At 31.0% G+C, this 12317-nt stretch overlaps 1 protein-coding gene across 12 annotated transcripts in view; it reads left to right on the top strand.

Annotated features, from left to right (window-relative positions):
- Window positions 1–12317, top strand: part of LOC143921745 (protein bric-a-brac 1-like) — a 429231-nt gene that overhangs the window by 147723 nt on the left and 269191 nt on the right. For 3 of the 12 annotated variants that reach the window (XM_077445121.1, XM_077445174.1, XM_077445171.1), the window contains one exon: window positions 4873–4914. The exons of the other annotated variants lie outside the window; for them this stretch is intronic. In XM_077445121.1, coding sequence (XP_077301247.1) covers window positions 4873–4914 — 42 coding nt within the window. The remainder of the gene's footprint in view (window positions 1–4872; window positions 4915–12317) is intronic. 12 annotated transcript variants of the gene reach the window in all.

A 12317-nucleotide genomic window follows, 5' to 3' on the forward strand; every position in this document is an offset into this window, starting at 1 on the left:
ATGATTAAAAATAAAATTCAATTAATCAACATCATCCGAAAGAATAACGTTACACAATACAATATGTATTTATTTATTATTGTACGTGTATATATCGATCGGAACACTGTATAAGCACATTACATACGGGATAATTAAACTACATATTGATCGGACTTTATAAGCCAATTATGTAGGTTTAAAGTCTAACGATGATAATAATACGTTTAATCCTTTTTTAATTTGGATATATATGTTAACCTTTTCTTTGAAATACATTGGAATTGTGAATGTTTATACATACATATATAATATGTACATACAAAAACTTAGGCAATCTATTTATTTACTTTCATATGCAAAATAGGAGATGTTTGGATGAAGAAGTTTGTCTACATACATACATATGTATGTATGCGTCTAATAAGAACAAACAAGATTTAAAACCTCACGGGAAATTTCGGATTTTTCAGATTTTACCTTTTCGACTCAATAATATGTCGTGAAATATTGATTTCAATACTGGCTATAAATTATAATAATAATATTAATTCAACACTTTTTTTTGCATATATGTTACAGTTGAAGTGTATTTTTCAGTTGTAATATGTATATTTTAACTAGTTGGAACATATTTCGTCTAACCCACGCAAGTTGATTCATATGGCGAATTACATTCCAAAATAATCAAAATGTATTACAACTGATTGGTACTGGGTTAGATGGAGTTTAGGTTTTCGTGAAAACGTCACTCGACTAGAAAATTGAGTTGGAAAGTCAGTTTTTTTTTGTTTTGAACACATTCTTAGAGCTATCATTGCTTTTATTTGTAATACCTAACAACTATTAGCGCATTATTGGATTCTAATGCATTCGTTAAAACATCAGAGCTGTCAAAACTCAACAATATTACAACTGTCGCACATTGTTGAAATTGTATTTGCTCTTGTAGAGATTTAATTTACTGGTCGAATTGTATTCGAATATGAATGGACCTAAACCGCCAGTTTAAATATACATACTACTTTTCGTATATTCCAACTGGACTGGTAACTCAAAATACATATCGATTGTAACACATATAAATCTGAAGGCAGAATATATATCAATTTTAATTATTGAAAGCCCATTTGATCATTTATCAAAAAATGAAACCTTCAACATCGACGAGCCATTAATTTGGGGTTAATAGAAAATAAATTAAAAATTAAAAATAAATATAGTTTCCATACAACAAAAAAGCATTACATAAATATATGTATAATATGTATGTACATACGGTTACTCAATTATTTTAAACTACACAGTTTCAGTTGACGATTGAGATTTTATTATTCATACGGCGAAAACATCGAGACGGTAGCATTTACTTATCGTGCGTATTTTTTTTTGTAATTTTTAAATAATTTATTAGTTAATAACGGTATACAAGTCGTTTTTAACGATCAGTTCGATTTATTATTAAAGACCTTGCGCACAATCGCCTAAATTCATTGTTAAATAGTCAAAGCTGTAGAATCGACCCCGCCCAGTGTTGGGGTTACTACATTTTGTTTTCGGTAAATAAATACGAAACGTTCAAATCGCATCCGATCGATTTTTCACCAAGTATCAAATTGTACGTATCCTTACTTATTTTAATTGCAATCTGCATTCGAAGTAAATTGCAGTGTAAGATATATCAAAGTGTTGTATATAAAATATGTACATATGCATATCTACATACATATATGTACCCTTGAAGCGTTCTCGCAGTTTCAGCATCCGTTCATCCGGCCTCGGGAAAAACTGAACTGACATTTTAATAATAATAATTTATCACTTGTGTTGTTCACGTCTGATGCATCTCTTTGCCGGCGTCAATTAAAATGTACGTATTTTAAACATTGTGCAATTATATAATATCAAAAAAAAAAGTCAGTACATTTTTCACATTCGTATTCGTTAAATCGTCAGTCAGCCGAGTCAGTTGATTTGAACTTGTGAGCGTATTATGTATGTATGTATGTTTTAGATCCAAATTCGTTTAATATACTGTTACTAGGGATACACAAAATACGCTAGCCTGTATTGAATTAGTCAATAATGAAAATGAATGGTATTTATTTCATACAATTTTGCCATAGTGACATTACAGATTAGTTCCAAGATGTGTACATATGTGAATAAAGTAGACTAATCAATAGTCAGTTATTCATATACATATGTATTCTAATTATATACAAAATGGTCGGCTTATTTTGAACCCTGCTTGGTAATTGATACATGACAATCTTTTTTGCTATTACGTACAATCAAATGATTTTATAAAATGTAGTACTTACATTTTGATGAATCCATTGATAGTATTTACTCCCCACTCTGATTAATATACTTGCTAACTTTATAAGTTATTGATAACTGATTCTAATTGTTCTTAAGATTTTCTAGTGACATGTTACCTACATATATATGTGTATGTATATATATATATATATATATATATATATATATATATATATATATATATATATTTTTTTTTTTTTTTTTGGAGAAGAAAGATGACTCGGATTTGAGCGTGTGAATTAAGTTTGTACAACACTTATCAAAGTTCAATTGGGTTCAATATTCCTACGATATTGTCTCCATCCCATTTCAACACTAAAAAATAAGAGTAGCTTATGAACCTATCTACATATTATATGCATATACTTCCTTAAGTATACTTGAACTTTGTATCTAAATGCATTTGGAAGAAAAAAATGTTCACAATAAGAATGCACTTTTTATCTTTTCGAATTTACTCATGTAGATAAACATTTTAACTCTCGTTTGGACTCATCTTTTTAAATGACTCAATAGAGTTTTAAATACAATGCATTTGATAACCCAAGAGCTTATTCATCGACCTGCATTTTATGGACTTTTTTTCTTAAAACTCGTTAAGTGGGGTCAGGTCAGGTCAAGTATGGGTTAACATATCTTGATAAGTGGAACGTCGATATCATATGTACATACATATGTTTATATTGCCAAGCCAAGATTGATCTAGTTACGTCACCGTTTTTACAAGCCTCTTATTATTAAGTTTTAAATATATACATACATATTATGTCGCAAATCGGTACATCAGGATGAGCCCAAAATATTAGTGATTTAGCACTGTTTTCGTACATTACAGTGTTTGTCAAATGCTCTGTCATAATTTTGCTTTTGACAACAATGAATGTAAATTTGTCCAATAGAACCAATTGATTTTTTTATCCGCTACTAATTATACGTCAACTATAGACGAGTGCGATATTAATTTTCTTAAAAATGTATTTAGTGGTGTCCTAGGAAGGAAGAAATTATTTTTTTTTTGCATATTTACATAACAAACAAACAAAAATGAAATTGTTTGACTGTGGCTTTATTTGAGCTTGGTAGAAAAATATAAGATCCCCATAGAATGTTCTGGAAAATAAAAATCACATATTTTGTCTATGTACATATATGTAATCGAGATCTGAAGCCTGTCTTCTGCTAAATTAAATGAAATCCAATTTTTTCTATATAAAATTTAACCCTCAAACCGTCAAAGTTCCAGTTTTTTTTTATTAATAATACGTTTTCTACTGACTTTAAGGGTTAAACCTTACATAGTATGCTATTCTTAAACGCCGTGTAAGTATCTTAATTACAGTTTTTATTTAAAAATTGCTCTAATGTCGACGGGAAGGATGTTACAAGTTGGCGAAGTCTAATTTCGAAACTTAAACGTCGGAAAATTATACAATACGCACACAAATACGTGCAATTATACAAAAATATGACAATTCGAGTCACATTGCATATTATTCGTGTATCGAAAAATCCGTCTGTCAGTCCGTGCGTCCCTTTCATGCGGCTCGTTGCGCTCTCTTACCCCGCCTCGAGACCTACGTGAAACATTCAAATAAAATAATAACTTTTTGCTTTAATGGCCGGCAATAAAAAGTAATTGTTTCCTTTCCCGCTTTAAAATGAAAGAACGAAAACTGAACACACACACACACACACACGTAAATAATAAGTGTGTGTTTGTATGTCTATCTGAACTTTTTTATCGCGAGTTTATTACACAAAGTTGCTCGTGATTTCTTATACGGCGAAACAACCACCCATTTATTTATTTTACCCCCCTTGTAGTGTGTCGTTATATATGTATGTATACTTGATATTTGTATAAGGCTTAACTTACCACTACGACTCCGGCGAAATGAACGCGGCATTACCGAGTCTAAGTTGTATCAAAGTATATACATATGCATAAGTATGGGTGTATGCAAAATTGCAACGGGCTAAAGTTGCACTCGCGCGTCTCAGATTATATCTGGAAATGCAATAAATGATTATTAATGCGAACATTACATATTCTGTAATTCCTTCATATACATATAATATGTTATACGTGTGTGTGTGTGTGTGTGTGTGTGTGTGTGTGTGTGTGTGTGTGTGTGTGTGTGTGTGTGTGTGTGTGTGTGTGTGTGTGTGTGTGTGTGTGTGTGTGTGTGTGTGCGCGTATCGATTGTTCGTAAGGTACATACATACATATTGTACTTTTGTTATACTTGTGTAATGTATGTTCGTGCATTGCAATAAATGGTGGGTAGCAGAATTACTTGAAATTTGAAGTAACAAAAAGTAAAATTCCGTCTTAATTGATTTTCACAACTTTGGACGCTTCAATAAACACAGCCATATAACTTTTGTGCGATGATTTTATGATAATTTATAATTTTATCAGAATTATATATATATACATATGCTAAACATTTAATTATTGATTGATTGATTTTGAATGCTTTCAATATTGGTATTGCAAAACCTAGTTAGTAAATTAAGATAATACTTACAATGATTCTGATTCTCGACACTTTTTCACATCCCTAGATTCGACAATCGACAATTGACATTCACAGGAATCTCCCAAAGGTTTGAGAAATCATATTTACAAAACTTAATCGTTGTTTTAATAAACCATTTATTATTATCTCAACATAAATAAATCGCGATATTTTTAGATAACAATAAGCAGTACAAATTTATACTGTAAGTCGTTTCTGTAAATTTCAGAACAAAGTCCTAATTAAACATTACGTTTATTTAGTACTTCGTTTTAGAATTTTCGCTATCCAAACTACCCTCGGTCACGTTTATGTACGTACATCTCAGATAATTGAATTTCTACTAGATAAATAATATATGTAAATACATATGTATAATGCATTCTGAAACTACCCGAATGAATTGTAAGTAGCTTTCGTCGAATCTACTTAACGTCTGTCGCCTATGCAATGACTGCCCATATTTTGTCCGTCTGTCGGTATGTTATTATCGTTTTTTTTCTTGTCTAACCCTAACGAGTACGCGCCTTGACTCCTTTTTGTAGGTCACGCGGGCTGAACGTGTTAATTGCCGTCAGCGTGTTAAATTCATGAAAAATAACAAATGTAATACGAGCTTTCCTGGTTTAAACTTCAAACTTAAAGATCTAAAATTCAATTTTATCAAATGATCTAAAATTCTTTGATGATATCGACATGTATTTGGAATATTAAATGAAAATCGTGAGTCAGAATTTTTTGATTTTATTCTTAAAATCAAAATTCTTCTTAAATTCATTGTTGAGATGGTTCCATACGAAATTTTTGTCATAGTAAAGATAATCTGCATTCGATAAATGTTTATGTATAGAGACGCATTGGTGGAACTTGTCACGTCATTTTTGACATAATTAAAATCAAATATAAATGTTGTATTAATAAAATTAAAAAAAAATTTTAATCGGTATGCTACAGTCGGAATGTATTTTCAGTTGTAATATATTCCAACTGGCGTTTTAGTTCATTCATATCGAATACAATTCAAGTAGTAAATTATATCTCTACAAGTGCAAATACACTTTCAACAATGTGCGCCAGTTATTATATAACAGTTGAGTTTTGACAGCTCTGATGTTTTTACGAATGCTTTAAAATTTAATAATGCGTTAATGTTTGCTAGGTATTACGAATAAAGATAATGAGTAGTGTATTACGATAGCTCTAAGAATGTGTTCAAAAACAATAAAATCTGACTTTCCAACGCAATTTACTAGTAGAATGACGTTTCCACGAAATCCTAACGTCTCCATTTAACCTGTTACCAAATTATAATTGAACTTTATTTTCATTTGTAATATATTTTGACCAGTTGGAATGTAATTCAACATATGAATCAATCTATTATCGGATCGACATATGATCTGTCATATGACCGATCGACATATGATCCGTCATTCAAAATATTTCAGTCTGAAATACATACATATTTGTATAGTTAACTACACATCTCTTCCTTGTAATTCTCTGTCATGACTTATAAAATATACTTGGGTTTAAAAGTAAAGTGTTACATAATAAGTAGCACAGTTACTACTAACTAGTGACAAATTAAAATAAGTGACTGTTGGTATTCCAATAACGCACCGTCCGATTCTAAAATACTTATACGTAGTTATTACGGCCTGTTGAATAAATTATAATGTTCTAAAATCTGAAACTTTCTTATGCCCGTCCTTCTTCCGTTTTAACGGCCCAACCACGTAGAAATTAATTTACTGACAATTTTCTGCAGTTTTTCGCAAACCGGAAATTTATTTGCCAATACATATTAGTATGTATGTACACAGATAAGGCTTTTATTTACAGCACAAAATAATAAATTATGTATTTTATTTGAAAATTTTTATTGCCGTATAATATAATTAAAAAATAATGTCATGAAATCTGTCAACGAGTTGAAATGGTCGTGTGTTGAAATGTTCTAGAATCGTTTAGTGTATATTTCTATTGACTGAGAGTTAGTTAGACCTCAATTTAATAAAATCATTCACCATATGATTTGAAGTATTTCTGCGGTGCTGCTGGTCAGATTTGGATATTTGTGACTACAAGTCAATATTTTCCTATCATAGTTATTATCTGATTGTTGAAGCGATTCCTCACGAAATTGGCTTATTACCCTCAATTTGTCTAATTTATAATTACTTCAAATATATATGTATAATGTATGCAAATATATGTATAGTACATCTCGGTGGGCCTGGTTTCACCAATTCTCATTAAATGAACTCTTCGTTTCTTTACTTAAATATAATTTATCATCAATTTTGAATTAGATTAATAATTTTATGTTTATTACAGCAAAATGCACATGTGTGTAATGAAACCACAGCCTTTTAAATTATAAATTCTAGGATAATAATTTTATTTAAAATAATAAATTAGCATTTAATAAATATTGAATTAAAAGTTGAGATAATTGAGATTGGAAAATGTTTTTGGAATGATTACTATGATGATTAGTCCCAATGATACTAGTAGAAAGTCGACGAGTCTAGTATTGAAACGGAGAATTCATTTAACGAGAATTGATGTTTCGCAGGGGACCCAGTACATCAGTTTTCGGAAACCAAGTGAGCTGTTTTTGAGCGTAGTTTATATTTTGCGTATGAACCTTTTTTTCGACTAATAAAGGACTAATACTAGTCAAGAAATTGATTTTGTTCTCGATTTTGTAGCAAAAAACCGCAATGAATACTTATGGTATTTTAATACCCTCTCAGCCCGTTCATTGAGACTATTTTTGTATGAAATTACTGTTAACTAAATACTAGTCTCTAAGCGAGACATTTTTTAGCTACCAGCAGGGATGTTCATTTTATTTAAAAATTATACTCTCAAAGGAGCCGAATGGTTAATAACAGGAAATAATGTTTATTACGGACGGACAGACCGATGTCGTTAAATGTTAGTGCAAGGCTAAATACAAAAGTAGGTACATATAAACCTCCCCGACAGAGAGAAAAAGGAAACGACAGATCTTATCTTAAATATTTAACACGAAAATATTTACATTGTTATTGATTTATTTTATTAAAAAAAACATTACATTTTATATTGAAAACCCCTGTCAACTGCATCTATAGAAAAAAAGAGCAATAGGAGAATACTATAAAAATGAACTACGCCCAAATGCAGCTCACTTAGCGCACACTGCAGTACTTCATATGGACAAGTTTGACCACAGGTGCTGATTTGAGGCAACCTGTTATTGAAAAAAAATCACTCGCTACGAAAAAATTCATAGTGAGCAACTTATCGTCGAATACACGAATTTCTTCGTGAAATATCATAGTCAGAGACTCTACGACAGACCCGTCTGTAGACAGATCAGTAAGTGATTGACTACCTTTTTAATCACAGTGGCGCTTTTGAATGCACAAATTTGTTTCACACGAGCCGGTATCGTCACTCTCGTTTTCTACGTCGCTGACCCGAATGCAGGGCCGTGCGCTGCGTGAGGCCGTTACGCACGCCGTTATTATCGCCAGCGTTATTATAACTATTTAATTATTTTTATGACCGTTCGAAGGCTCTGTCTTCGCCCCTACCTCGTTATTATTCCGCGCCCGCTGTGAGCAACCTAATAACCATATTATAAAAATAAAACTACACTCCCCCCTCTTCACTTTTCCTAACCCAACTTTACGCATAACATACATGAACTAATTGTTTGTAGAAATACATATGATGTAGTCTTTATAACTTGAATTGTCAGCGCGGAATAATCGCTTTCGTTGTGAAATACGAATACGAATTTTCCCCTGCAAGTTACTTGCTTGTAAGTTGTGTCGTAAAATTTAATACGCAAATATGTGTAATATGTATACGTATGTATTATATGTAAAGGTAGGACCGGAAGCGTGCCGTTTATTGTTCAATTGTTGTAAATCCTTTGTAAAAAAGGTTCGGCAAACCTTTAACAATGCATTTACAACATTTGAACAATATACAGCCCCCTCAGGGTCCGGGCTTTAATTACATGTATGTAAGTAATACTGGAGGGTACTTTGCTTCTGGGCTCTGGGGTTTATTGCTTACGTTTTACGACGAGAGCGCCACTAATATCCCCGTCTATTGTGACTGTTTTCATAGTAGCGAATTCTTGACGTTTTACTTGTCCGTTTATCTGTCTACTTGGAATCAATTGGTAGTTGTTACTTTCCTTATATGTACATATAAGGTGCTCGTTTAATCATATAAGTTTTCCGGTAAACACACATATGTTGAATTAACTGATTCTGAATCATCGATATACATATATATGTATGTATGTATGTATGTAAATACACATGTACCTAATGTACCTATATCATGGACCTGGACCGAGAGGGTGCCGCGTATTGTTAAAATGTTGTAAATGCATTGTTAAAGGTTTGCCGAACCTTTTTTACAAAGAATTTACAACAATGGAACAATGAGTGGCACCTTGGCTATCCTACCTCTAATCATGACTAGAATTAGGCTAGGTTATGTTCCAACAATGTTCAAAGCAAGAGAGCAAAAAACGTAAAGGAGGTTTGTAAAAATGGTTTTTATAAGAAATTAACAATAGTGTTCCGATCCCTAGCATATGTCGAACATGATTAAAGAACGGATGGTGATTAGGCTACTGCCAAATAAAAATACAAATTCCAATTCCAACAGAGCTGAAAGTAAGAAAGCAAAAAAAACAACTTATTTTTACAAGCTTTTTTGCTCTCTTGCTGAAATCTGATGAGGAATCATTGCGGAAATGAAATCAAATAAATTGATAAACTCTGATAGGAAACGATCGACTTTGAGTCACAAATATCCAACTTTGACCAGCAGCATTGAAGAATACTCCGAATAAATTATTTTCAAATCGAGGTCAACTCCGGGCATGAGTCCGAATGGTTAGCATTAACGCAACCACCGACATACATACATATACTGCTGATCTAATATTAGTTTGTAATTAAAAAAATCCATTTTGTTTGAAATAATGTAATAAAAATAAAGTGTTAATGCAAATACTGGAAAAAATGCACACATTTTATAAAAAGTATATAAATGTGATTAGGGATCGATATTGAATAGAAATCAACGAAGTTAGAATATTCTGTAATATTGTTTTTATTTCTCGAAAATATATTTTATATCACTATTCACACTTTTTTCTTTTGACAAAAGGATATTCAATGTCTTTATATTAATTATAACTATTTTGTAACATTAACTATAACATTATAACTATTTTGTATAAAAATAATCGTGTTGATTTTTATAATTAAACTGAATATTTCGCCCACTTTATTGAACCGATCGCGTCTCAAAATGGTCAATTAATTAAGTTCATACACATATTATATTTATGTTTAATATAATTTCGTACATATTTAGTACCAAACAATGTGAAATGCAAAGAGTCTGACTGACTATAACGAAGATGATCGAGAACTTTTTTGCATTGGCCTTAACAATATTGAAACAATGTTGAATTTTCACAATTTTTAATAAAACTATTTGGAAATTGTAAATATGTACTGTAGTTGATTGTATGCAGCGGAAAGGTCACTGCTAATTGTTGTACTTTTCTCTCGAATAATAAAATTTATAAATGTACAGTAAAAGCGTTCGGTTTGGCGATGTTAAGTTTTACGGTCTAGCAGTTTTGATTTCACGATCAATTAGCGGTAATTAGCTCTGGAGTACTTGAGTTACATCTAGATAATTGATATTAGGATGGATTGGGTGTAGATAGTTGAGAGATTGAGAGACAAAAGTGAATTTCGATTTGTAAAGAATCATAATTACGATTAATAGATTGTGTGTAACACAGTTGTATTTGTATGTAAACTAAATATGTACATACTGAGGTCAAAATCATTATTTTTCCTCTGCCATATATGTAGTACATGCATTAATACATATGTACATACATGTATATAAATACGTATAATAAGATAAATTTATTTCGTATCAAATAATTTATCAAGTAATTAAAAAAATATATATATACATATATATACGTATATATATGTACATATATATTATATATTCTTAACAGGATGTATTTTTTATTATGATTCATATGTAAATTATGAAATATAGTGAAAATTACTTAACAAACATTCTTTCAATTTAAGATATATGGAATATAATATATAATTAATTTCCGGTAATATATGTACATACTTATGTACAGGGCCGGCTCAAAGGGGCAGCAGACTAGGCAAATGCCTAGGGGCGCCATAGCCAAGGGTCGCCACGAGGCGCCATAGCCAAGGGTCGCCACGAGGCGCCCTCATTTTGTCTTTTTTTAATACAAAATTAAAAAAAATCTCTTTAACCTTAATGTTTCTATTCGAAACAATATATATGAAATAATATAATTTATGAGGAATGCAGGAAGTCGACTATGAAATATCAATGACTCATGAATAAAACCGTTGTAAACCGGTCTGCCCAGGGGCGCCATATACCCTCGGGCCGAGCCTGTATATTATAAATTAGTGATCAATCTATATTTAATTTATTTTACTATCCCTTAATCATTTAAAATATTTAATTTTTTGATAAATATAAACATATCACAAAATAAACAATACATACTTAATCAAAAAAAGTAGTTGAAATTAGTGTTATTTATGGACAGTGTTGTAATTAATTATCTATTGTATATGAAAATTAGATAAATTTAGATTTACCTATATAAATGTTTTTAGAATAATTTCATTTCCATAGTTTTTACTTTGGCCAATTTGCGATTGTCAAGAAGTTTATTTCTCGAAATTTAAAAAAAAAATTATCAAGTAAAATAAAAATTTTATGAAGTTGACCATATACATATTTATTGTGTAATTTACATATTAATTCCAAGTTTAAAAAATTGTAATCGCTTCCTGAATTCGAGACGTATAAAATTTAGAAATTTTCTGGAGGTTCATTTTACGAAATCGAAAGATGAAATTCTCGCCAAGTAAGTACATACATATGTATATGTATCTACATACATATGTATGTTGTAACAACGGTACAATTTTTTGGAGAATTTTTAGATAGTTCTTAAGAACCGAAATAAAATAACTTAATATCATCTCAAATATTAATGCGTGCGTCGACGATATCTAAATATGTTCGAATTAACAAGTTCTGATTCGCACACTAATCACAATCGCTTCATCTTGTAGAAATGCAATCATTGCCAAAAAACATCTCCACCCAGACGAGCGTCATGTATACTTTTGCACATTCGAAATCATAATTTAGAAAATGTATAATCAAATTAATCAATCAATAACACATTTAGGTTTGGCCGAAACTTCCGCATCGGAAAACTGTCATGGTTACGAATTGAGCGAATTTGTTCGGCGATATTACAAATTGAAAAATCGCTGTTCATTTTCGTGGAACGTTCAGCCCAAAGCGTGGCTCGAAACCCTCCTACCTTAAACACGATTAATTATTGATCCGTTTCGTGTTTTAATA

The sequence above is a fragment of the Arctopsyche grandis genome, chromosome 2 (assembly GCF_051622035.1).
Source record: "Arctopsyche grandis isolate Sample6627 chromosome 2, ASM5162203v2, whole genome shotgun sequence".
NCBI lineage: Eukaryota > Metazoa > Arthropoda > Insecta > Trichoptera > Hydropsychidae > Arctopsyche > Arctopsyche grandis.